Source organism: Barbus barbus (genome assembly GCF_936440315.1).
Source record: "Barbus barbus genome assembly, chromosome: 28".
Lineage (NCBI taxonomy): Eukaryota > Metazoa > Chordata > Actinopteri > Cypriniformes > Cyprinidae > Barbus > Barbus barbus.
In genome coordinates this window covers 10,128,413-10,154,765 of record NC_136756.1, presented here as the reverse complement: position 1 = coordinate 10,154,765, position 26,353 = coordinate 10,128,413, and the positions used below count along the sequence as shown (strand labels likewise).

General features: G+C 35.1%; 2 protein-coding genes across 4 annotated transcripts in view; one reads left to right on the top strand and one right to left on the bottom strand.

Moving 5' to 3' along the window:
• The window catches only part of LOC306848491 (MAP kinase-activated protein kinase 2-like), a 458,467-nt gene that overhangs the window by 382,902 nt on the left and 49,212 nt on the right, over positions 1 to 26,353 (top strand). The gene's annotated exons all lie outside the window — the stretch shown is intronic.
• Positions 1 to 26,353, bottom strand: part of slc12a5b (solute carrier family 12 member 5b) — a 58,382-nt gene that overhangs the window by 18,875 nt on the left and 13,154 nt on the right. The window contains exons 2-4 of the mRNA XM_079383082.1: positions 4,327 to 4,427; positions 4,108 to 4,239; positions 3,752 to 3,898 (exon numbers count right to left, since the gene is read on the bottom strand). Of these exons, the coding sequence (XP_079239208.1) occupies positions 3,752 to 3,898; positions 4,108 to 4,239; positions 4,327 to 4,427 (380 nt within the window). The remainder of the gene's footprint in view (positions 1 to 3,751; positions 3,899 to 4,107; positions 4,240 to 4,326; positions 4,428 to 26,353) is intronic.

Sequence of the window (26,353 nt, the reverse complement as noted above, 5' to 3'; positions counted from 1 at the left end):
GTTGATTAAATACTTTGGCAATACCAACAAAGTTTCATTTGTTAACATTAGTTAACAACAATAACATTAAATTCTGTACTATTTACATTAATTTCATCATTTCATAATACATTTTTAAAATCAAAAGTTGTATCTCTTAACATTACTTAATGTAACATGAACAAACAATGAACAACTGTATTTTATTAGCGAACACTGACAGGGAGTATTAAACAAATACATTGCTTATTGTTAGTTCAAGTAAGGAAAATGCATTAACCAATGTTAACAAATGAGACTTTATTGTAAAGTGTCAATATTTTCATTATAAATTATTATATACAATCTTACATACAATGTCCATGCAATGCATGTTGTAACACTGTAACACTGTCTCAACCAATTGGCATGAGTTTGAGGTGGAGCTATATGTATACAAATGATGGATGAGAATTTGAGAAACCTGTTTGGTAACAGTCATTATTAAAAAAACAAAAAAAACAATTACAATACTTTTAAAAAATTTGGGGTGTGTAAGATTTTTTTTTAAAGTAGTCTCTTATGATCACAAAAAAGCACAGCAATATTGTGAAATAATATTAAAATGTAAAATATTCTAATATATTTGAATATGTAATTTACTCCTGCAAGTCAAAGCTGAATTTTGTGAATCATTACTCCAGTCTTCAGTGTCACATGATCCTTTAGAAATCATTCTAATATGCTGATTTGCTGCTCAAGAAACATTTCTGATTATTATCAAGGTTGAAAACAATTGTGCTGCTAATTATTTCTGCAAAAACCATGATACTTTTTAACAGGATTCTTTTTAATGAAAAGCAATAGAAATCTTTTGTAATATTATAAATATCTTTAATGTCACATTTGATCAATTTAATTTCCTCTTTGCTAAATTTCTTTTGAATGGCAGCATACTTTAACATACATACATACATTTTTACACTCATGTAACGTGTATGATATCTGATGTACTCAAACTCTAAAACACGAAGCTAGAATATTATTTATTTGTAAGTATTCATTTACTGCCAGAGCAGCCAGGACCGAAGCAAATCTTGTGACAATGACTTGTGAGTGTGGCTAGGCAGAATTATTCTGTGTGTGTTTCCTGCGGTTTGGCAGGGTCAGAAGGGCATTATAGGGGATTTATGGTGGTAGAATCTGAAGGGACAGCTTTCAGCTTTTTTATATCAAACAATATTAAAACAGATATGACAGGAGGGGAAAGAGCTCAGAGTGGGACCACACTGCACATTCACTTACATAATACTGCTGAAACAAAATACTGCAGCAAATATTCACTAATATGTGTCACAAGCACACATAGAATGCATTAAAACACGCACGTAGGGGCCTATGCTTTTCGTAATGCTGAAAACATGGATAGAATCAAGGAATCCAGTCAAAAAATTGTGTAACTTGGAATCTGGAAAATTTAGGATGAAAAAAAATAAAAAAATAGTTCTGAACATTTAATCAAATAATTATACGGACTAGTGTTTGTAAATATTAAACTGCAAAAATACTGCTATTTAAATATACAGTAATAGATCCAGTAATATACTGGATCACTGTTACACAGCGTTAAAGGACGCATATCACTCTGTCCCACGAGCAGCTTTAGGACTCTCTGATCACTGTTTGGCTCATCTTATTCCGTCCTACAGGCAGAAACTTAAATCTGTAAAACCTATATTAAGAACTGTTAAAAGATGGACTAATGAAACAGTGGACTCTCTCACTGATTGGTCTGTTTTTGAAGCTGCTGCCACCGATCTGGACGAGCTCACAGAGTCTGTAACTTCATATATCAGTTTCTGTGAGGATATGTGCATCCCCACCAGGACATTCTTATCATTCAATAATGATAAACCGTGGTTTACTGGGAAACTCAAACAGCTTCGTCAGGCCAAAGAGGACGCTTACAGAAGTGGGGATAAAATCTTGTATAACCAGGCCAGGAACAGACTAACAAAGGAGATCAGAGTGGCTAAAAAGAACTGCTCTGAAAAGCTGAGAAGAGAGCTTTCAGCCAACAATCCAGCATCAGTATGGACTGGTCTGAGGAACATCACCAAGTACAAGACACCACCCCCACAGTCTGTGGAGAATCAACAATTGGCTGATGATCTGAATGTGTTTCACTGTTGATTTGAAAAGGCCAGACTGACACCCAGCACCCGCTCTGATCTGCACTCCACACATACGCCTACCCCCCCCCTGCAACCCCCCTCCCTCCCACCATTTTACCTGCGCTTAAAGTCTGTGTAGAATATGTGAACCTGTGAATATGTATATTTTTATTACTGTTGTTATTTATAATCTATTGTCTCTTCATTATTAGTGTTTCTATTACCTTAATTATATGTTGTCTGCACTATGTTTGTACTTTTGTACTGGAAGCTCCTAACACCAAGACAAATCCCTTGTGTGTGTAAACACACTTGGCAATAAAGCTCTTTCTGATTTCTGAAATGAATATGTTCTGTTTGTCTCTGTGTGAACATGTGCTGTTTTCAGTATCTGGAGTCTCATTATATGAGGATATGAACACATGAACTCCAAGGGTCACATAAACAGCATTTGACCATTTGATTTGATTTAAAAGTATCGTCAGATACACACATAATCTTGAACAAAAAGGTCTTAACTACAACCAACAAAATATAAGTTTGGTTTAACTAGAAGAATTTCTGACAAAAATATTTCTATTGTAAATTACTTCTCATAACAATAATAATAATAAAATTATAAAAAATATATTTTGTAAGATTTCACACATCACACATTTTTCTTCCATGTTTTAACTAATTACATATATGTATGCCAATATAGACAAATACAGATGAATTAAAACAGAAAACACATTTTCAAATAAATAAATAAATAGAAAAACATTTCATAGGGCCCTAGTATTGTACAAAATGTAACAAATTATTAAATTGTAAAATTTTTATTAATTCAATTAATTAGACACACATTTTGATTATTAAAACTGAATTAAACCTTTAAAACAGAATCAATAAAAATTCAAACAGAAAATGCAGAATTTAAGAAAAATATATCAGAATTTGCGAAAAATTAAAACAGATTTCATGGGCCCTATAAAACAATAAAAATTGTTTTTTACATTTGTTGTTTTGAATAAGTTTCACGATTATGTATTTAAACATGCCTATTGATTATTAACACTTAATCTAATTATTAAAATGGACTCCATCAAAACAAAAATGGCAAATGAAAATGGTGAAAAAAATCCCACAGTATCTAGGAAAAAATAAAGCGTATTTCATAGGGCCCTCACAAGAATCGTCGCACGCACACACGTCACAAGAATCACCAGCAGCAGGAGCGACATGTGCTAAACTGACAGCTCTGAAATCAAACACCTCATGTAAGCATTTACATTTATGTTCTTGGCAGAAACTCCGTCAGGCATGCTCACAAACCCACTCACCAAAGTGACTTACAACAAAGTGATTGTATAACTGTAAGTAGTCTCCAGTTAAAGGAGCAGAGGGGTAAAAGGAAACCCTAAGCTCTGGAGAGGGAGTCTCTGGGGCTCTTGCTGCATAATGGTAATAAAGAATTCTGCTTTCCAGGCCTGAACAGACCTTTCTGTTGGTGTAAAGTACATTCAGATCTGAAGGATAGTGTGCCTATATTTGTAGAGTGTTTGAGCTTGTGTGTCCCACCCACTGGCATACCGGATCCCCATGCCTCCTGTAGTGTATGTGCATTTCAGACTGACCGTGGAGCAACACATGAAGACAATGGTGAAGGTTCCCAAGACACCTCCAGCGCCCACCAACCAGGTCATCCTGAGGAACAGGATCACCCCCAGGATGTTCTGCAGACATGGCAGGTAAACGCCCATGATGGTGCCCATACGTGGAGCCTGTCAATCAACCAATCAATTATCAGGACACCATAGAACATAATGCTCAATACACAGCATCATTAAAAGACCGTTTTGCCTGCTTGTCAATCAACATCCACCCAGACAATGAGTAGCTACTATCCATCAACACAGAAGACTGAGGATCATGAAAGAACGGTCAGTAGTGATTTGGTAGTCTGCAGAGATAACGGAAGAGTTCTTGTCACCTGCACAGTTTTCTTGCGCGCCTCCTCGTTGTTTTCTGCCTCCTCATGCTCTTTACTGCCCTGCGTCAGGTTGGAGTAGTTGGCGAGGCTGCTCAGCAGAGAAGATACCATGGGACTGGTGTCCATCTCCTCCTACACAGCACACACATACAAACAAACGTGTAAACCTACTGCACAGTCATTTCTAACTGTTTTAAATCATTAGCAAATCTGGACTACCTCAAACAGGGCCATGTTTTTCCCATCATACTGTTGGCTTTTCTCTATGTCACTGGTGCTGCTGTTGATAAAAGGGCTGCTCTCCTTGGATGTCGCATCTCCTGTGAACATACATGAATTAAACATTGTTTATTAGAATCTGAGCTAGAATATATTTACAAAGGATGTAAATTGTGACACTTTAGGACAGTTTTAGGTTAGCAAGTTTATATTTTGAAAGAAATTATTACTTTTATTCAGCAAGGATGCATTCGGTTGGTCAAAAGTGACAATAAAGATACAGTATTTATAAAATAACAAAAGATTTTGACCTTTCTATTCATCAAATAATTTTCAACATTGATAATAAAAAGAAATGTTTCTTAAACAGCATATCAGCATATTAGAATGATTTCTAAAGGATCATGTGACACTGAAGACTGGAGTAATGATGCTGAAAATTCAGTTTTGCATCACAGGAATAAATTACATTTTAAAATATATTAAAATAAAAAACAGTTATTTAAAATTGTAATAATATTTCACAATATTAATGTTTTTACTGTAGCTATGCAGCCTTGGTGAGCATAAGAGAGCACATAATATAAAAAACAAAAAGGAAAAATCTTACATAGCCCAAACTTTTGAACTGTATTGTACATCAGATAACTAACTAACTAACTAACTAACTAACTAACTAACTAACTAACTAACTAACTAACTAACTAACTAACTAAATAAATAAAAAATAAAAAATAAATTAACATCTCACAAAACTCCTGTTAGGTTTTAAAATTTTCTAGAAATATTATTTATATTTATACAATTACATTATGCATTATACATACATACTATGCAATAAAAATCAACATCAAATAAAAACAATAATCCATTCGCAATTTGTCAGAAATTGCTCCCACTGGATTTGCTTACATGCAAGATCAACGTCATGTCATTAGCATGTAATACTTTAGAACGATTTTGTAGCAGGATCATCAGATTTACATCACAAGCATGTTTGGTTGAAAATGCTCTGTTTTTGCAAGAAAGCTTTGTCTCACAATATTTGCAGATCATCTTTTCATCTCACACAAACTACAAGTGCTGTGTACAGAACAATTACTCCAAGTTTCCTGTCCATCTAACAGAAAAGAACAGGAGAGGGGTGGATAAATACAAGTGTAAAGAAAAAACAGGAGGGCGTCAACATGGTGCACTCCTTGTGTATCAGTGTGTGTATGGGAGAGGAATTCCAGCATTTCTACATACTCTTCCATAGCAACAACCCGGTTCTGAGCCTATTTTTACACTACTGCTTTCAGCCGCACATCCTTTATCACATGAACCTTTGATCGCTTAATTCTGAAGCAGTGCAACAGAATTAACCCTTACAGGTTCAGAACGATGCTGTTGTGTCCTATAAATACGTCATGGTTTTTAATTGTATGTATTTCTAAATTGTAGTGCATATTGTAATTTCTTTAGTATGCTGTCACCTTCCCTGCCTTCTCTAACATAATTATATGTGGGAGCATGCTCATTAAATGGCCAAGGGAATCCTGCCTCTTCGCTTGCCCAGTTTAATCTGATGTATTAGTTTAATTACTCATGCTTCCTGGCAAAGTGCTGTACATTTTAATTTTCACAGCATTTGCCTGCTTATTGACCTGCGACCCTATGACCTTTAAACACACAATTCATCACCTTGTAATTCCATCTGTCAGCGCTGAATCAATACGCCGCAAAGCCTTGTGCTTCCTATGGTAGTTTAAAATACAAGGACACAAGAAATAATGATAGTTGATTTTTTTTAAAGCTTTTAGCTTTTTCAAACCAAGCACAATTGACCTGAATACTTTTATTGCCTTTGAGGCTAGAAACATTTGTAAAATTCAGCCTTATAAAAATGCATAACAAAGTGCTATTGCATATGATCAAAGAAGAAAATTAGAGCTGGTCTATGACCACATTCATTTTTAAAATGTAAATATATTTTAATAATTATGTGTGTTATATGTGTAACAGAATAATTTCATGATTATTTATATATGACTTTATATGAAATCATTAATAATCGTATTAATTAATTACATTTCATGCAATCAACTATGAATGCATATTCACATGATTATGTCAATTGTGCTAAACATAAAATCTATATATATATATATATATATATATATATACACACATTTTATTTAATTTTATTTACTTTAATTTCTATTTATTGACAGCTAGATTTTTGCTTTAAGGTTTACACATTGAACATTATGCAAAACGAGTAGTAAAACAATATTATACTTTTATATACAACCCAAATTCCAGAAATGTTGGAACATTTTTTTTTTTTTTTTTATAAAATGAAAACTAAAAGACTTTCAAATCACATGAGCCAATATTTTATTCACAATAGAACATAGAGAATATAACAAATGGTTAAACTGAGAAATTTTACACTTTTATCCACTAAATGAGCTCATTTCAAATTTGGTGCCTGATACAGGTCTCAGAAAAGTTGGCATAGGGGCAACAAAGGGCTAAAAAGCAAGACATTTTGAAAATATTCAGATGGGAGAACATCTAGCAACTAATTAAGTTAATAGATATCAGGTCTGTAATATGATTAGCTATAAAAGAGATGTCTTAGAGAGACAGAGTCTCTCAGAAGTAAAGATGGGCAGAGGCTCTCCAATCTGTGGAAGAGTGCGTAAAACGATTCTGGAATACTTTAAAAAACAACATTGATCAACGTCAAATTGCAAAGGGTTTGCAAATCTCATCATCTACCGTGCATAACATCATCAAAAGATTCAGAGAAACTGGAGAAATCTCTGTGCGTAAGGGATAAGGCCGAAGACCTTTGCTGGATGCCCGTGGTCATCGGGCCCTCAGACAACACTGCATCACTCATCGCCATGATTCTGTCATTGACATTACTAAATGGGCCCAGGAATACTTCCAGAAACCATTGTCGGTAAACACAATCCATCGTGCCAGCTGCAGATGCCAACTAAAGCTCTATCATGCAAAAAGGAAGCCATATGTGAACATGGCCCAGAAGCGGTCCTGTGGGCCAAGGCTCATTTAAAATGGACTGTTTCAAAGTGGAAAAGTGTTACATGGTCAGACGAGTCCAAATTTGACATTCTTGTTGGAAATCACAGACGCTATGTCCTCCGGGCTAAAGAGGAGGTAGAAATTCCAGTGTGTTATCAGCGTTCAGTTCAAAAGCCAGCATCTCTGATGGTATGGGGTGCATAAGTGCATACGGTATGAGCAGCTTGCATGTTTTGGAAGGCATGAATGTTGAAAGGTATATAAAGATTTTAGAGCAACATATGCTCCCCCCTCCAGATGACGTCTATTTCAGGAAAGGCCTTGTGTATTTCAGCAGGACAATTCAAAACCACATACTGCAGCTATTACAACAGCATGGCTTCGCAGAAGAGTTCAGGTGCTGAATTGGCCTGCCTGCAGGCCAGATCTTTCACCTATAGAGAACATTTGGCGCATCATTAAATGAAAAATACGTCAAAGATGACCACAAACTCTTCAACAGCTGGAAACCTATATAAGGCAAGAATGGGAGCAAAATCCAACACCAAAACTCCAGAAACTCATAACCTCGATGCCCAGACATCTTCAAACTGTTTTGAAAAGAAGAGGAGATGCTACACCACGGTAAACATGCCCCCGTCCCAGGCATCAAATTTGAAATGAGCTCATTTTGTGCATAACATTTCTCAGTTTAAACATTTGTTATGTCATCTATGTTCTATTGTGAATAAAAAACTCATGTGATTTAAAATTCTTTTAGTTTTCATTTTATTCAAATTTTAAAAATGTCCCAACATTTCCGGAATTCGGTTTGTAGTACTTTAATGATTTAAAGCCAAATATTTCATTTAGGCATCCTTGGTCTCACAAAAATTGAAAACGCATGGATCATCCTGGTTTAGCACTTGGTTCCTACTGTATGTGTTTCTTTTCTCTTTAATCTTTGCAAAAAAATCCTACTTCTGGGTCTCTTGACACACACCATTCCACAACCCCAGCAGACTCACAATGTAATAAGCAATAATGAGAAAAAGATTGGTATACAGATTGAGATAGATCCTAATCTCTGACATCTTGCATGCTGTGTGGTGAAATATATAACAGAAGCATTTGGTTTATTGTTACAACCCCAGAAGGGACTCGGAGCATCTCTAGACTTATTACAGACATCATATCATACAGATATCAAAGCTTGCTAGATGAGGGGGTCTGCTGACTCTGCCCTGCTGTCCATTTTATGTCTCTGGTTCTGCGATGTTGCAGAGGCAAGAGCAGGTAGCTGATGCTTGTAGTTTTCTTAGAGCTATTCTTTCCACCACTTTTTCTACACTGTCTTTGCACTATTAGAAACACACACATACAGCACACAAACCCCAGGCCAGCTCTCTTGGCTTGTTCTATTCGTTATTATCTATAAACTAATATTGTATGCGATCAAATTATATTTAAGCAATATCACACAAGCAATATAGCTGAATCACACCCACGGTCATATTCAGACAAACACGATTATGATACTGCTTTCAAACAAGAGTTCAACAAAAAAGAATATAATATTACACAACTTACATTTTATATCAAATATTGCCACTTTGTCTATTTTTACTCCACCACCAAAAATGTTTGCCAACATATCCACAGCAAAACATACAGCAGGGCTCCTGAATGAATCAGTGACTTGAACAAATGGGTTAAGTGAATGATTCAGCTGAACGAATGATCCTGAACGAATCATTGTTTTTAATGAATTGCTTGAATTAATTATTCAAATCACTCACTCAAAAAGACGTTTGTCGCCATTTACTGGGGTAACAGTTGAAGATTAGCACTGGTCATTTCATTAGCATTTTTATCAGTACTGTCCTGTAATGCCATGTCGTTCTAGGCTGTTTCTACATGTCACCTATTTAAGTCACCTATTTGTAAAACTACTAGCTAAATGATAACTTAGTAGTATTGATATTTCAGTAATATTGCTTATAGCTAAGCTTGGTGAAATTATTAGTGCATCAGTCCATACTTATAGCACTTCCCTGTTCTTCATACCAAACAGTCAACACTTGCACCTCAGCATGTGTGATTAGCACGATGAGTCAGTCAAAGCCTACAGCAGATCAAGGGAAGAAATTCATGGTAACTATGCATATTTCATATATACAGCCCATTAAAGACTAAATAAGTAAATGCTAATTAGTGATGAGCAAAATGTGTAGGCTGAGTAGGCTAAAGCAGAACATGAGCATGACGTTCTTATTTCATGCAGTTTAGCTTTGCAGCTATTGTGAAAAGAGTACACTTTAGCATAAAATTACGTTTTTATAATTTATAAAAAGTATATTTAAAAAACTGCATTTGCAGATAATATAAATGTCGATTTAAGTATACTTAAAGCAAGTACAAATCCATGACTTTATCCATTTTTAACACAATTAAGTAAACTCAAAAATTAATATAAAGTAAAATAGAATTTTATAAATAGATTTTAAAGTATTGCAAGTGCACATTCAATACAAGCAAGCACACTTCTTTTTCACAAGAAACTAGTTGCTGACTAGTTGTTGTTTGCAGCATTTTACAATGCTAGTAATTAAACTTATTAAAGTATGTTTGGCAAAACAGACTGTCTATCATATTTGACTTTGTTTGACTTCCACAGTTGGGGTGTTGGCTCTTTATTGAGCTCATATGCTGTTACAATATGGCTGAGAAACATAAAGAAAAATGCTAATGGTCACAGTTGAGTGATAATTGTAACAGTAAAAGTTCATTGTTGTTACATCAGCACATTTAATATGAAAGCATAAAACAACAATAAAACCAAGCAATAAAAAGTCAAAGCCCCAGTGTCCTATAAAAAGTGAAACTACAAATAAACAGCCATGTTGCTCAGATACGTCTGTTAATATGGGAATGTTCAGTGAAATTAAGACAGCACTGCCCTCGTTCCCTCTAAGCACCTTTGCCTGTTTATAATCCACAGTTTTAAAATCTGCTTTTCAAAGCCCATTTCAGCCCATGACATCAAAGTAATCTGCTTTTTAATTTTTAATGTTTTGCCTGCCCCTTTCTTTTTCTCTTGCATTTGTGTGGTCACATTTAGTATTTAGTACTTCATAACACATTCAGTACTTCATAACTCTAAATATTTATGGTGTGTAGGATCTATGTGCTGACTCTTTTGACAAAGAAGTACACTCATAAGCACTTATTATGGATATACTGTACTTATTTTGTATTTATATGATTAAAAATAGACTTATTATCAGACACTTTTTTTGCAATTAAATGAAAAATGTTTACAGTTTAAATTTATATTAACTTAGCAGTGCTTTTTTGACCCACTTAAGTGCATATAAATGCAAATACATGTTTGTAATTGCACACATTTGTTATGATAAAGTTGCGATTTAGCTACATTTCAAATATAATATCCTTAAATGTAATATTGAATAACACACGTTATCAAGTACTTCACATGTAATTTAGTTCGTTAGTCAACATATCAAAATAAATGTACTAAATAATGTATTAAAATAATATAAAATGTGCTTCTAAGTAAAGCTTTTAATTTGACATTATTATAAAACCTACTTTTTAAAAATGTACTTAAGTGTGTTAAGAAACATTATAAAAGTGTTATATTTTCTGCAAGTGCAGTCTTTTAGAAAAATATTCAGGACCTTTACTTTCTTTATCAGAAGGGGAAATACCCAAAATGTGAGAATTTGTTTTTTTAATTCTGACAACTCCAAAGTCCAGAAGTGGGCAAAAAGTGGGTCTATCTGGAGCATGAAGATCAGACCATCAAGCTGCAATGAATCCAGTTTAGACAACCAGGGATTCGAGCTATTTCGGGTCCAGCCCCTTAAAGGACTTCATGATCTGAGAGCCTATATATTCTCGAAGGCTGAATGTCATCTTTGTCAGCTCCTGAATTGAAGCACCTTTATCTAACTGAAGGAGAGAGCAGGTGTTTGAGAAGCCTGCAGAATTGGTTAGCTTGTGTCTCGAGCTCCCTGAGGCTGATTATATCAGGCTGTGCCGCTGTGTGGAGCTTCCTCAATTCCCTTCACAACTGATCAGCAGAGATAGGCAGCCTGAGAATGAGGGAGTGGGATGGAGGCTTCAGTGTCCTCACCGCATGAAAGGGTTATAGTGGGCAACTGAAAACCAAATTTGAAGAAAACAAGCTTTGCTTTAATGCATGGCTACTGGCCAGTTTGCAGTTGGTGATGGTTTTCATCCCACTCCACACCTCCTTCATGCTGTTCTGACTAAGTTTGCATTCACACTTGTGCTGTTATCATTTCTCCCCTATCTCAAGTACCATTTTCATGTCTTCCTGCATCCTCTTTGGCTCCTCCTTTTGACTTCAGACCACCTTCTTTTGGCTCAGCAGGTTCTTCAGATCTTTAGTGATTCACGTTTTGTTGTTGGGGAAAAAAACATGGTCCTCACTAAAGCACCTCTGTGTCACTGTATGACTCACAGATCAAGTCTTACTCGGTTCACTTCAAGTACAGCCTCTTTCACTTCTGTTTTGTCCTGGTGCTAAAAGGCACTTGTTAAATGGTCAGTTTGCATTAGGGAAGAAATGCTGCATCCAGAAGTCCTAGAATTTGTTGGATCTTCTTTTTCTTGTTCGGTTCCCTCATAGATGAGATGTCTTTTATTTGCTTGCTTGATTAAAATTGTTCATTGACTTATGATGCTAAAGTCTGCTAAATTGGAACAATTAATTTTGTACTTAATTCACTTTAATTGTATGGAAGAAGTTCTTAGGTCCAACTAAAGATTTCCTGAAGTATATTTGATTGTGTTTTCAGGTTTAAATAACTTGGATTTAAAGACCGATATTATTCAAAGATCAAACAATCCTCATCAATGGTGGCATTAAAACATATTTTAGGCTTGATTTTAAGAAATGTGCATTGCGCACAAGCAGTACTCCAAATAATTCTTAATTATCATTTTTACATCAGAAAGTCTTGAGCGATATGTCAGTAAATATGTCAGTAGAATTGAACTATACTTAGTATGAAATAAATGTATTTTAAATATATTACTATTTTACTAGGGAAAACACCATAAAAACTTTTACTACACTGATGAAAACTAAACTAAACTGAAAAGAAAACTGTACAAAAAGAGGGCATTGTACATGAAAGATGTAGAAAATAATAAAATATGATCCAAATTTACAAGATAAATCTTACCCATTTCAGTATTTAAACAACAAAGAAAAACAGTCAGCTCCCTAGAGGTTCTTTTCATTACTGCCATTTTTATACATCCTCTATTTTCCATAATGCCAACCTTATCCGGTCTCTTGAGAAGAAATCAATAACATTGTATCACTTTTGGGTCATGGCCAAAGACGTAACTGATCTTTGTTTACTGAAAAGGGATTGTGTTTCAGAAAACTATTTATTTTGCTTCATGAACAGCACTCCACTCTACTCTTTCCTTATTTTAAGCTAGAAGCGTTGAATGATATCCCTTTTTAATCATGATGGCACTCAGTGCAACACTTGTCCCTCAGGACCAAGGCCTTTGTCTAGTATATACACAGAGAGCCAAACTGCAAGAACTGCTTGCCCTGATAAGCCAGAATTCACTGCTTCTCGCAAATGATCCTCCACTCTTTAAAATAAAGGTTTTCACAGTGATGCCATATAAGAACCATATTTGGTTCCCCAAAGAACCTTTCAGTGAACAGTTCTTAAAATAACCATTTCTACTAAGTGTCAAGAATATTTTAATGATCTAAAGAAACTTTTTCCACTATAAAGGACATTTTATGCAATGGAAATTCTCAATTGATGTTAAACGTTCTTCATAGAACCACAGATGCCAATAAAGAACTTTTATTTTTAAGAGCCAGTCATCACATCATTGATTATACATGATGCAACAAGGTTTCTTTAAATCGCTGTTTTGACAAGCATTCTCTACTATGATGCATCATCAAGGGATTGATATTTTTGATCTGAGAATCTCCTTTAGGGAAGCTATTTATCTTCTCTGAGTATTTGGCCACATACACACTGTAAAGTTTCAGGAGTGACAACGGCGTTTAAAGGAATAGTTCACCCAAAAATGTAAATTCTGTAATTAATTACCCTCATGCCATTCCAAACCCGTAAGACCTTCGCTCATCTTGAACCACTGATGGCACATGCACTAGGGAACGTGGTAGTTGCTTTGCTGTCTATGCAGGTTCAGAAAGCTCTCAGATTTTCTCAAAAAATCTAAATTTGTGTTCTGAAGACGAACGAAGCTCTTACGGGTTTGGAACAACATGAGGGTGAGTAATTAATGACAGAATCTCCATTTTGGTTTAACTATCCCTTTAAATACAGGAGTGAATCTGCTGCATTATCATTTTGTGTGTGTACAAAACAGAACTCACTCTTGAAACTGACTTGATTGACACCACTCATAGCAAGCAGTAATGATAGTTTTGCTGTCTCACATGTTTGGTATCCGTTATTTTTAACCAGTGTAATATAACAGCTACATTACAGCTACAAAATTATGTTTGGCCATTTTAACTAAACCACCAACAGAGCTGTTGTGTTTTATCTTTGGAAGGCTGCAAACATAAGAGCATGCTCTCGAAGGGTTGCCATGTCCACACTAAGCGATGATTATTTAGGCTTTATACTTGTTGTTTGGACTTGGCTCATTAAGCGATCCAGTTTATGGACTTAATAAAGTAGGCACACAATATTTTGCGTATGTTTTCCAAGATATTGCATTTGGATTTGTGTTTATTATGCCTTGTTCTTATTTTACATTTTTTTTAGCAACATCTGACAACAATAATGAGTCAAGATGTACCTCGTATCTAAATGCGTCATTAACATCCACATCTAAATGCGTCATTAACAACTAGTTTTTCAGTACGGTTTCTTACACATTGCGTGAATTTCTGTAAATGAACCAAAACAATTTTGGGAATCAATTCGGTAGCAGAATGCAGTTGTTAATCCCTTAAATTACTGAAATCTGTTCTTTTTGTGTACAGAACAGGATTTAGCACTAAAAGATGAATTGACAAGAACTTATAACTGATTCAAGATTTCATTAGCCAGTGTGTTCCCTGAGAATTGAACCTATGGCAACACCAAATTCTACTGGATGATCTACAGTTGATCCAGCATGAGTTTTATCAGATCTAGACAGAAAGTGGGGGCAGAACATAGGGACAGCATCTGGGTCAATCCTGAAACAGGCAGAGTAAAAAAAAAAAAACCCAAACAGGATTAAGCCCCAGATTTCCTGTTTGTTACGTGGATACCTTTTCACCATGATATTAGGTCACATCCATTTAGTCTTGAGTAAAGGAGAAAAGAAACCAGTGATTGTACAAAAGTTAATTAAATAACTGCTGATCCTCTTTGATGATAAAAGACAGTTAAAGACCTGAAATATTAAATATGGAATCAGATTATGTCTGCTAATAAGATGCAATGAGAAGCTTTGTTTTAGAGAAAACGGACAGAAGTAATAAAGGTGGAGAAATAGAAACATTATAATAGAAGAGCTTGAGGCATGTCAACTCTCTTTCATAGTTCTCATGTGTATTTAATTCAGCAGAAATGAACCTAGACTTGGGAAAATGGCATATCTAAAAGGTCTGTTTTGGTGCGTATCTTTTAAATGCTTTTTTCTCACAGCAGTTAAACTGAATATACAAGCATTTATCCTCAAGCCAAAAGTGCTGTTTCATGGAGCTGGCAATGTGGAGTTGGTGACAAAGAAAGTAACACTATGCCAACTGGCTTAATCCAAACAAATTTAATGGTGGAAGGCTTTAGTGTGGGCAAAACATACAAACTGTCTGAATTCACAAGCACAGATTTGGACATATGGTGGAGATTTGATTGAGAAGCCCTCCAGGGTGAGCAGACCAGATCATTTATCTCATGCCATAAGCTTGTCTGTATGTGCTGTGAATGTCTTAAGGTGGATCTAAATTAGTGTTACAGAGCCAAGAGCTGAATAATCCATGTTACCAATAAAATATTACATAAATCCACCAGTTTTCAGCAACCTGATAACAATTACCTGCCTTTTAAATCCTAGTTTTTTTTTTTTGGTCTTGAAATAGACTAAATTATATCGCTCCATATTTTATCAGACCGGTTTACCAATTTTATGAAGGTTGCACAATTGTCCAAAAATGTATACTGGGATTTTGACAAATATAATCTTGATAAGCAAATCAGCATGATTTCTGAAGGATCAAATGACACTGAAAATATTAAAATAGATCTTATATTTGTTTTTATTTGACAATTGTGTGTTTATATCATGCAGTTCTGACTTTTGTTTCTCAGAATTGCAAGAAAAAAATTATATGTGACCCTGGACCACAAAACTAGTCATAAGAGTCATATTTATACAATAAATGAGCTTTCCATTGATGTATGGTTTGTTAGGATCGGACAATATTTGGCCGAGATACAACTATTTGAATATCTAGAATCTGAGGGTGCAAAAAAAATCAAAATATTGAGAAAATCGCCTTTAAAGTTGTCCAAATGAAGTTATTAGCAATGCATATTACTAATCAAAAATTAAGTTTTGATATATTTACAGTAGGAAATTTACAAAATATCTTCATGGAACATGATCTTTATTTAATATCCTAATGATTTTTGGCATAAAAGAAAAATCTATAATTTTGACCCATACAGTGGATTTTTGGCTATTGTTACAAATATACCCCAGCGACTTAAGACTGGTTTTGTGGTCCAGGATCATATATAAGAAACTAAATACATCTCACAATCAGAATTGTGAAAAAAAAAACTATGGTGAGAAAAAAGGTTTCAATTGTGATTTAAAAGGTTGCAATTATGTTTTTCATTTTTGATTTCATAATGTAAACTTAGAATTGTGAGGGGAAAAGAATATCTTGCAGTTCTTTATATACAAAAGGTAACTGAGACTTTTTATCTCACAATTCAATATTTGATTAAAAATACAATAAAAACAGTAATATTATTACAATATAAATTATCATATATTTTATAGATTATATATTATAGCATATATTTCAATATATGCTCATTTGAAGGAATTCAAAAGCCTAGAAGTGGAGAATACTGTATAAGGACAATGACCCAAAACACACAACAATCCAATAACGAATGGCTGAAAAACAAGTCCTGACCTTAAGCCAGTTCAGATGCTGAAGCATAACCTAAAGAGAGCTGTGCGATCCAAGAAGGAAGATCTAAGTAAGTAAATTCAAGGGTTCACTTACTTTTTCCACACTACACTGTGAATGATTGCTTTATGTATTCAATAAGAATGTGAAAAGTTTGTGTGTTATCAACATAGCCAGATTGTGCGTGTCTGCACCTGTGCACTAAACTAAGACCAGACTACTGTATATTTATGCAGAAATCCAGATATTTTCAAAGGGTTCACAAACTTATACAGTGTATAGGCTTTTTCATTCTATAATACTTGTCTGTTTGCAGTGTGCTATAAAAGTCAGAGTCAAAAGGTTCTGTGCAACAATGGCAAGCGTTGTTCTGTGTCTAAATCTCTGGTCGTTCACAGTCTTTGCCCTCAAATCCTTTGTGTGCTGTGTGAGAACATTATTGATATAAACCTTCATGTTCCCCAGGAGAGCTCACCACCAATTCAGTGACTCAAGGCTTACATAATGACTGTCCAGACCACAAGTCAGAAGCGCAGAGAGGACCGCAGCTGTGTGTGTGGAGACCATAGCCAAAGGCAGTGCTGCAGCTGCAGCATGCGACGTTCTGCAGAGATCCCTCAGCGCTGCCATTACAATGAATGTGAACGTGATTGTGGATCAGTGTAGATAAACAGACAATATATAATATACAAATATGTCTGAAATTTACTTACTAGGATTAACCCCTTGAGATGTACCATCTCGTTTTCGAGGGGGTCCCACAATGTATCACAACCACAACATAGTAACAAAAAACAAAACAAAAATGAAAATTAACATTACATCCATAAACAAAACCAAACAACAAAACACAAACATTAATTGGGTAAAAAAACCAAACAAACAAAAAAAAAAAAACACCACAACATAAAAAAATAACTAGTAACAAATATGAAACAAAACATAATACAAAATATACCGATCAGTGTATCTGATCACAACATAAGCCAAAAAAAAAAAAAAAAAAAAAAATATATATATATATATATATAAAATAAAAAATCAATACCATCTTCAAAAATAACGTACAATCCAAAGTAAAATATGATAACAGAGTTTGCGTAAACATCTTAAAGGATGCAATAGATTGAATATCAGCAGGCAAACTATTCCAGTCTATTGGACCTTTAAACATGAAAGCTCTTTTACCAATGGTTTTTTTGACACGAGAAACAAAAACAAAGTCTGAACAGAATGCCTAACTTGATAATTTAAAGAAAAAGGTACAAAATATTGTTGTAAATAACTAGGATATTTAAAATGAACACATTTAAATATAAATTGAAGCCAGTGAATATGTTGTATATATATATATATATATATATATATATATATATATATATATAGTGCCCTCCAAAAGTATTGGAGCAGTAAAGACAAAATTGTTCTGTTGGCTGTGGAGTCAACACATTTACAAATATGATTAAAAGATGAATATGAGACAAAACTACAGAATGTCACATTTTATTATTGGGTGATTCAACACATAGATGTTTTACCAGCTAAGAAGTTCAGCACTATTAGAGTTTCATCCCTCTATCTGATGTGAGCATAAGTATTGGAGCAGTTGCCTCACAGGTCTTTCTAAGTGATCAGCTGTGTCCTGTTGCATTAATTCTTCAGATATTAAAAGCAGGGAATGTGTCGTATCAGTTATATCCATTACTTCTGTATTCTGAATCTTGCATTCGATGATGACACACACAAACCAGGATGAAGACGAGGGAGCTGACTTTGAGAGAAAAGCAAGCAATTTGGATGCTAAAAGAAAAGAGGAAGTCAATTAGAGCTCTAGAAAAAACAAAGGGCATGGAGAAATCAAGAGTTTGGAAACCACCAGCGACACCAGCAACCAACAACTACCTGATCGGCTGAGAAAACAACAATAGTTGATGACAAACAAATCATAAAAATCACCAACAACTTCCCGAAAGCTGGGGTGATGCTCTGACAATCTACTGTCCTCAGGAGACTTTGACACAGAATTACAGATGCTACACAGCAAGATGCAAACCTCTGACCAGCACCAAAAATAGAAAGGCAAGATTAGAGTTTGCAAAAAAGCACAAAGATGAGCCAGAAGAGTTTTGTAACTGTGTTTATGGACCAATGAGACAAAGGTGAACCTTTATCTAAGTGATGGGAAAGCAAAAATGTGGAGAAAAAAAGGGAACTGCAAATGATCCCAAGCATACAGTCTCATCTGTAAAGCATGGTGGAGGTGTTGTCATGGCATGGGCATGCATGGCTGTCTCTGGAACAGGCCCTCTCAACTTTACTGATGACTTAATGTATGATGACAGTAGCAGAATGAATTTGGAATCTTGCCTACCAATATTCAAGAAAATGCCACCAGATTCATTGGGAAGTGCTTCATGTTGCATCAGGACAATGACTCAATACACCCTGCCAGTTCAGTCAAGGAATTTATAAGAGCAAAGAAATGGAAAGTCTTAGATTGCCCAAGTCAATCTCCAATTTAAATCCGACTGAACATGAATTTCACCAGCTGAAGAGGAGAGTAAAGGCAGAAACTCCCCAAAACAAGCAACAATTGGGATCGGCTGCATTAAAGGCTGGGAAAAGTATATCAAAGGATGAGACCAAGAGTCTGGTGATGTCTATGGGTCACAGACTCACTGCTGTGATTGTGTGCAAGGGATCTGCAACTAAATAATAGCTTTTAATCTTTTATATCTGCCTTATGTTCAACTGTCCCAATACTTATGCTCACAACAATGAGTGGGATGAACTCTAAAAGTGCTGTTCTTTTTATTTGGTAAAACATGTATGTGTTGAAACGGCTAATAATAAAATGTAACATTCTGTAGTTTTGTCTCATAGTCATCTTTTAATCATATTTGGAAATGTCTTGACTCCACAGCCAACAGAGCAATTTTGTCTTTACTGTTCCAATACTTATGGAGGGCACTGTATATATATATATATATATATATGTGTGTGTGTGTGTGTGTGTATGCACATATGGATATGCATATTTTGTGGCTCTACTGTTAGAGCAAAGCAGTGCCATGACTACAGGTTTGATTGCATGAAAAAAAAAAACAAAAACATTAACTATAAGTTGTTGTGTGTAAAAGAGTCATGTACATGTATAAACTAAACCAGAATATTCTTTGCTAATTTTAAAGCATTTAAATTATGATGCTAGAATATAGTGCAGTATAGTTGAAGACTTGTCATTTTATATCAAGAATACACTTACTATGCCTAAAAATGCATTTTATAAAGCAGTTCAGAAACGACTAACCAATTATTGTGGAGTTCATTAGAGGACATGGTTGATGTCGCTTACTCAGCTGCTATAGACCTACAGTATATGAATCATTACAGGCCTGTAATGCTCAACACAGATCTATTAAGTTGTCTGTCTACTTCTTCTATGCAGGGTCAGAAAGCTCTCAGATTTCATCAAAAATATCTTAATTTGTGTTCTGAAAATGAAGAAAGGTCTACGGGTTTGGAACGACATGAGGGTGAGAAATTAATGAAAGACTTTTCATTTTTGGGTGAACTATTCATTGTTATACATAATTTGACATTTACTTCTATTGTTTTTGAAATATGGTTAAACTGTACTGCTGAATGTACTAACAAGCATTTATGGTAACTGAAATATACTTGATTGTCATTTCTATTCAAACTTGTAAGCAATATATTTAAATATATTACTAAGCACACAAGTTGAAATTTAGTACATTTATAATAACTGACTTTTATCGTCATATATGTAGAGTAAGACATTACACTTAAAATTACACATTACATACGACAAAAAAAGCATGACAAAATGTTATTAAAACCTTATGTTATTAAAATTATGTAAATTGTACTTCTGCAATTACAATAATAGCTTTTAAAAATAATCTTTTTAAAATGTTATACACACTACAAGTGCACATTCAATACAATTAAGTGCACTTCTTTTTCACACGGGATGTCCTATGTATAATCCTATAATGTCCTATATACACTGTAAAAATGTTGTCAAGTAACCTAAAACATGAACATTTAAAATTAACTGATTATATTTAATATTATATTATAAAGTATAATACTAAAGTGCCCCTATTATGGGTAATGAAAGGTTCATATTTTGGTTTTGGGAGTCCCCAACAACAGGCTGACATCCATGCAAGGTCAAAAACACTATCATTGTCTTATAATATGCAATTATTTTTACCTTTCTTGCTCAATGACTCCCAAACAATTCGCTCAAAGATTAATTTTTCAAACTCCTCCTTTGCATGACGCTAATCTGCGGTGATTGGTCCGATTGGTCTCATTTTTATTTAATCTCACCTGTAATGCCTGACAAAGCATCATTTGTGAGTGCAGTGCTGCTTTTTGTACACCGTTACAGGGGAAACCGCTATTTTTAACCACCGTTCCAAAAGCAGCACCTAGTGGTAAAGAATGAATTTACATTTTCATTCAAAAGAACAAGTGGGTGGGCAATATGCTAATGTTTCAGAGTCGACTCTTTCTTTTGAGAAACAATAACTTTATACACTTTCAGATTTAAAACTTTGCAGGACGTTTTCATTCACTTAGAGCTGTATTACACACTGCATAAAAGGCCATTTGCAAAAATCCAAAATAGGGGCACTTTAAGAAGTGTACTCAAGTGTGTTAAAAAATGTACTCTCTTCAAGTATACCTAAGTGGCCATATATTCCATTAATATGATATAATCTTCAAGTACAGTTTTTAAAAATATATACTTTTAAGATTTGAAGTACACTACAAGTGCATATTTGACACAGTTAAGCACACTTCTTTTTCACAAGGGTCTGGCTCATAGCAGACCTACAGTATAAGGTTCTTTACAGTACAGACCCATGAGGCTCACTACAACACAAATAGCGCTATAGATACAGAACAGGAATAGCACAATTTGATGTGACAATTGAATGGCACTAAATATGGGTCCATTTAACTAACAGATTGTTTAAAACACCAGCAAAGACTAGATCAGCACAGGTTGTGTCTCTCACGTGGTAGATTCATCCCAAAATGAACAGTTTACACTAGCTTTCAAAGGTTTTGCTAGAAGTGTGTCTCACTAGGATTATCCCACATGCGGAGTGGGTGACCATGGCATGCCAGATATTGCAATAATTTCAGTAAATAGGCCACCTGAACGTTAGCGCACAAGTACAAAGGCACGCGCAGACACACGGCCACAGCTGTCAGATTAATGTTCCACCGGAGGTACTGACACACAAAGTGCTGCAGAGCTGCAAAGGTGCTGCTGTTGGCCTGAGTAATGTCTCTCTCCTTCCTTTTCTCTGTCTTCATCTTCCTCCCACTCCCTGTCGCAGACTCTTTGATGAAATCCCCCAGCTGTCTCGATCTCCTCATGCTGCAGTCAGCCAGTCGAAACACACCTTTCATAGACGCTGCTTATCTGAACAGATTCATGGCCCTATGAAAAGTCCCGGCTGTACTGAAGCGATGTGAATACTGTACAGCATCGGTGCTCTGACGCAGCAATTTTTTAACACTTACAGCAGAGAATGCTTCAATGTCAAATCTGGATGCTGAACATTCTTTAATGTCTAGGTTCATTGGTCCTGAGACTTGCATTGACTTAGAGATGACACAGCATGGGAGTGAAGGGGGAACAGTCATTCTGAATTAAATCAATGGTTGCCGAAGGACAAGTGAAGCGTTGCCAGGGAACAGGTTGCTTAGTAACAACAAAGAGTTGACTTGTATTCAACGGCTTAATCATAACATACCTTCACTAGCCTGTCAAACTGCGTCCTTCAGCGCAGCAAGGTTAAACGTCCACACTGAGAACATTTATTTGCAATACATTATACTTTAAAGGTGCCATATGATACACTTTTGTCACATTTTATTTTGTATAGCATTTTGTAATATCAGTACCTTAAAGGAGTAGTTCCCTTCCAGAATGAAAATTTCCTGATAGTGTACTTACCTCCATGTTATCAAAGATGTTCATGTCTTTCTTTCTTTCAAAAAAATGTTTTTTGAGGAAAACATTCCAGGAATTTTCTCCATATAGTCAATTTAAATTGAGGCCAATGGGTTAATGTTCAGATTGTAGTTTCAATGCATATTCAAAGAGCTCTACACGATCCCAGCCGAGGAATAAGGGTCTTATCTAGCCAAACGATCAGTCATATTCTTAAAAAAAGAAAAAGAAAAAAAAGTATATTTTTTTTAACCACAAATGCTCGTCTTGCACTAGCTCTGCGATGTGCATGCATGACTTCACGCATTGCGTAATCATGTTGGAAAAGTTGGAAAAGTCTCTTCTTTTGTGCACTCCGGGTTCAGAAAAGGCAAAAAACTCCATCCTCCAATTACAAAAAGGCCCGACATCATTGTTTTACCTTTTTTTGTAAAACGCGTTTGACTTTCTTTGTATGGTCGCTTTGTAAACACTAGGTTGGTACTTCCGCCAACATCACACATGTGTGATTACGTAATGCGTGAAGCCAAGCTAGTGCAAGATGAGCATTTATGGTTAAAAAGTAAAGAAATTTGTATTTTTCTTAGAAAATGACCGATTGTTTGGCTAGATAAGACACTTATTCCTCAGGTGGGATCGTGTATTTGGACCTTCAATCCGTTGGCCATCATTGAAGTCCACTTTATGGAGGAAAATCCTGAAATGTTTTCCTCAAAAACATTTCCTTTTCAACTGAAGAAAGAAAGACGGGTGAGTAAATTATCAGGAATATTTTCATTTTGGAAGTGAACTTAGAGCCATAATTCAATTTTATATTAATATTATTATTTTTTTCTCAGACTCACTTGTCTTGCTGCACTTAAAAAAAAAGTTTTATAACCTGACAATGGTTTTATTCAAGTTGAAATATTACAACAGAACATATAACAGAAGCAGTAGAAAAAGTTTAAGTAAAAACAGCATATTATTGCTTGTATCAATATTTTGCATTTAAGACTTCTATAATTACATTATAGCTCAAACTTGTCTTGTTTTTGAAAGTATCTGATGCTTGCCAAAGCTATTTTGATCAAAATACACAAAAAATTTGTACAATACACTGTATTTTAGAAACATTATTTTAATTTAAAACAAGTTTTCTATTTGAACATATTTTAAAATGTAATTTATCCCTGTGATCGAAGCTGAATTTTTAGCATCATTACTCCAGTCTTCAGTGTCACATGACCCTTCAGAAATCACTCTAATATGCTGATTTGCTATATGAATTCTATAATGAATAAAAAGTACAAAAGAACACCATTTATTGTAAATTGAAAATCTTTTGTAATATTACTTATGCATTATTTAATAATTGTAATGTATCCTAGCTTAATAAAAGTATTAGTAAATTGCCTCTGTACATGTTAAGACTGGAATTTTCTGTAATGCGCTAATTATGGCTGAACCTCCCATGTATCTAGAAATTAGTGTCTCCTAAATAATTTATCCTACGTCCACTTATTTCATCGTGACTAGGTGGGCCAAGTTGCTGAATACTGAATTGAACTGTTATGCAGATGTGGGCAGTTTAATGTTAATATGCTCACGGTTGATGTTTAGTTCAAAAGAGCAAGGAAAATCCTGTGTTCCACAGCTCCTTTTAAACTACGTACAATGTTATATGAATGCACAATTGGAGATACTTAAGAAAAGACATCGTAGTGCTGGGTAACTGAAGGGCAGGGACTGACCCACTGTACAGCCAAACTTCAAATCAAATCAAAGTCTCTCCAGATCTGATATACAGCTATTGACACCCACAGACAGCTATTAATACAATAAGCCAGGCTGAGCGTCTCTCTCTCTCTTTCTCTCCCCACAGGGTCACTCTTAGCGTGGATCAGATTTAATCTCCCATAATGGCTCATCTGGCACTGACATGGCATTCTCCTGCAGTCCATTCCACCATCTCCCATCTATTCTATTCTATTCTATTCTATTCTATTCTATTCTATTCTATTCTATTCTATTCTATTCTATTCTATTCTATTCAGCTCCAAATAAAAAAGGCAGCACAGAAGTAGCATAAAAATAATCATGATATGTGTACTATAAATTTTATCATATACTCAGTGTGTTTTAAATTAAAACCTGTAAGACTTTCAAGCTTTAAAAAGATCCAAAAGTACTATAACCGATGAGGTAGTTATAAAGCACAAGCAGGCATGTCCGTTTTATGAAAAAACAAACAAAAAAAACATTATTTTGAGATCTTTTCAATTAATAATTTGATAAAAAAGTCAATCAAAATGATTTATTGATTAATTGAACTGATTCTGAGTTCATCTCATTGACTCAATGATTCAGTTACAACAGTTAGCCGCTCAATGGAGGGGAACATTATCAGCCACGTACAGTTCATTTCTATTTGAAAGAATTTCTATCAGAAATAATTCTATATTGTGTATGATGTTCTTACATGTATCCTTGTATTACATGTATCCTTTTTATTTTTTAATTATGTTGTTTTTAATCAAAATGTCATAACACCATTGTTTAATGAAATTTCAGACTACTTTCTTGAGTCGTATAATGGATTGATATTCAGTGTTACTTGGATGTACATTACAATACAGATGAAAATATCTGTCTCTACTTACATTACATTGTAACTTTTAATTAAACTTTTAACTTGGAGTAAAAGCCATACAGATAACTTATGATATTTAAAGTAAAGTAAAGTCGTGACGTATTGTCAAATATGGTGACCCATACTCGAAATTGGTGCTCTGCGTTTAACCCATCCAAGTGCACACACACAGCAGTGAGTAGTGAACAAATGCACACACACACACACACACACCGTGAACACACACCCGGAGCAGTGGGCAGCCATGCTGCAGCGCCCGGGGAGCAGTTGGGGGTTCGGTGCCTTGCTCAAGGGCACCTCAGTCGTGGTATTGAAGGTGGAGAGAGCGCTGGACATTCGCTCCCCCCACCTACAATCCCTGCTGGCCGGGGACTCGAACTCGCAACCTTTCGATTACGAGTCCGACTCTCTAACCATTAGGCCACGACTTCCCACAAACAAATGGATCATTTCTATGATCCATTTGTTTTTGGGCCAGATTTACTAACAGCTTGCAAAAGCGCATACCTTCTTTTGGCATTAGAAATCTATTGTCAGGATTTACTAAAGGCATGTGGTGAAAAAAATAGTTAAAAAAAAGGTGCGAACAGTTATTTTTGCAACCATACCTACTGCACCAAAATTTATGGGAGGAGAGGTGCAAGGAGATTTACTGTACTAAGGTTTGCGGTAGTCAATTTACTGGTATTTGCACCATTATTTACTGAAAAAAGTAAAAAAAAAAATTATTTCAAATGTCAGCGATAGCTGCTGATTTGCACTGTTCTTAGTAGATTGCATTGGTTATTATGGAAATGATCTGGCTGCATCTGTGTTCTTTAATTTGCTCAATGTCAACAGATCAACCAAACTTGTCACTCCGATCTGCACTTTTATGGGATTGTGATGTTAATTTGCCCTGTTTAGTAAAATTGGCCCTAAATCTGTATTATGTTAAAATCCAAAAGCAAATGTATCTGTAATCATATGCCTTAGATAAAAATGTGTAAAATTGATATGCAGCATAATATAAGTCCAACAGTGGGTATTGAGTACCTATTCCTATAAGCCTATTGTCGGGGGTTCTTTCAGGAATGTATCCCTGACCTTCACCATCCATGCACCCCCCCCACACACACACACACACACCTGTCCCTGAAACTTAAGCTGCCTGTGTAAACCCCCAGGGGAGTCA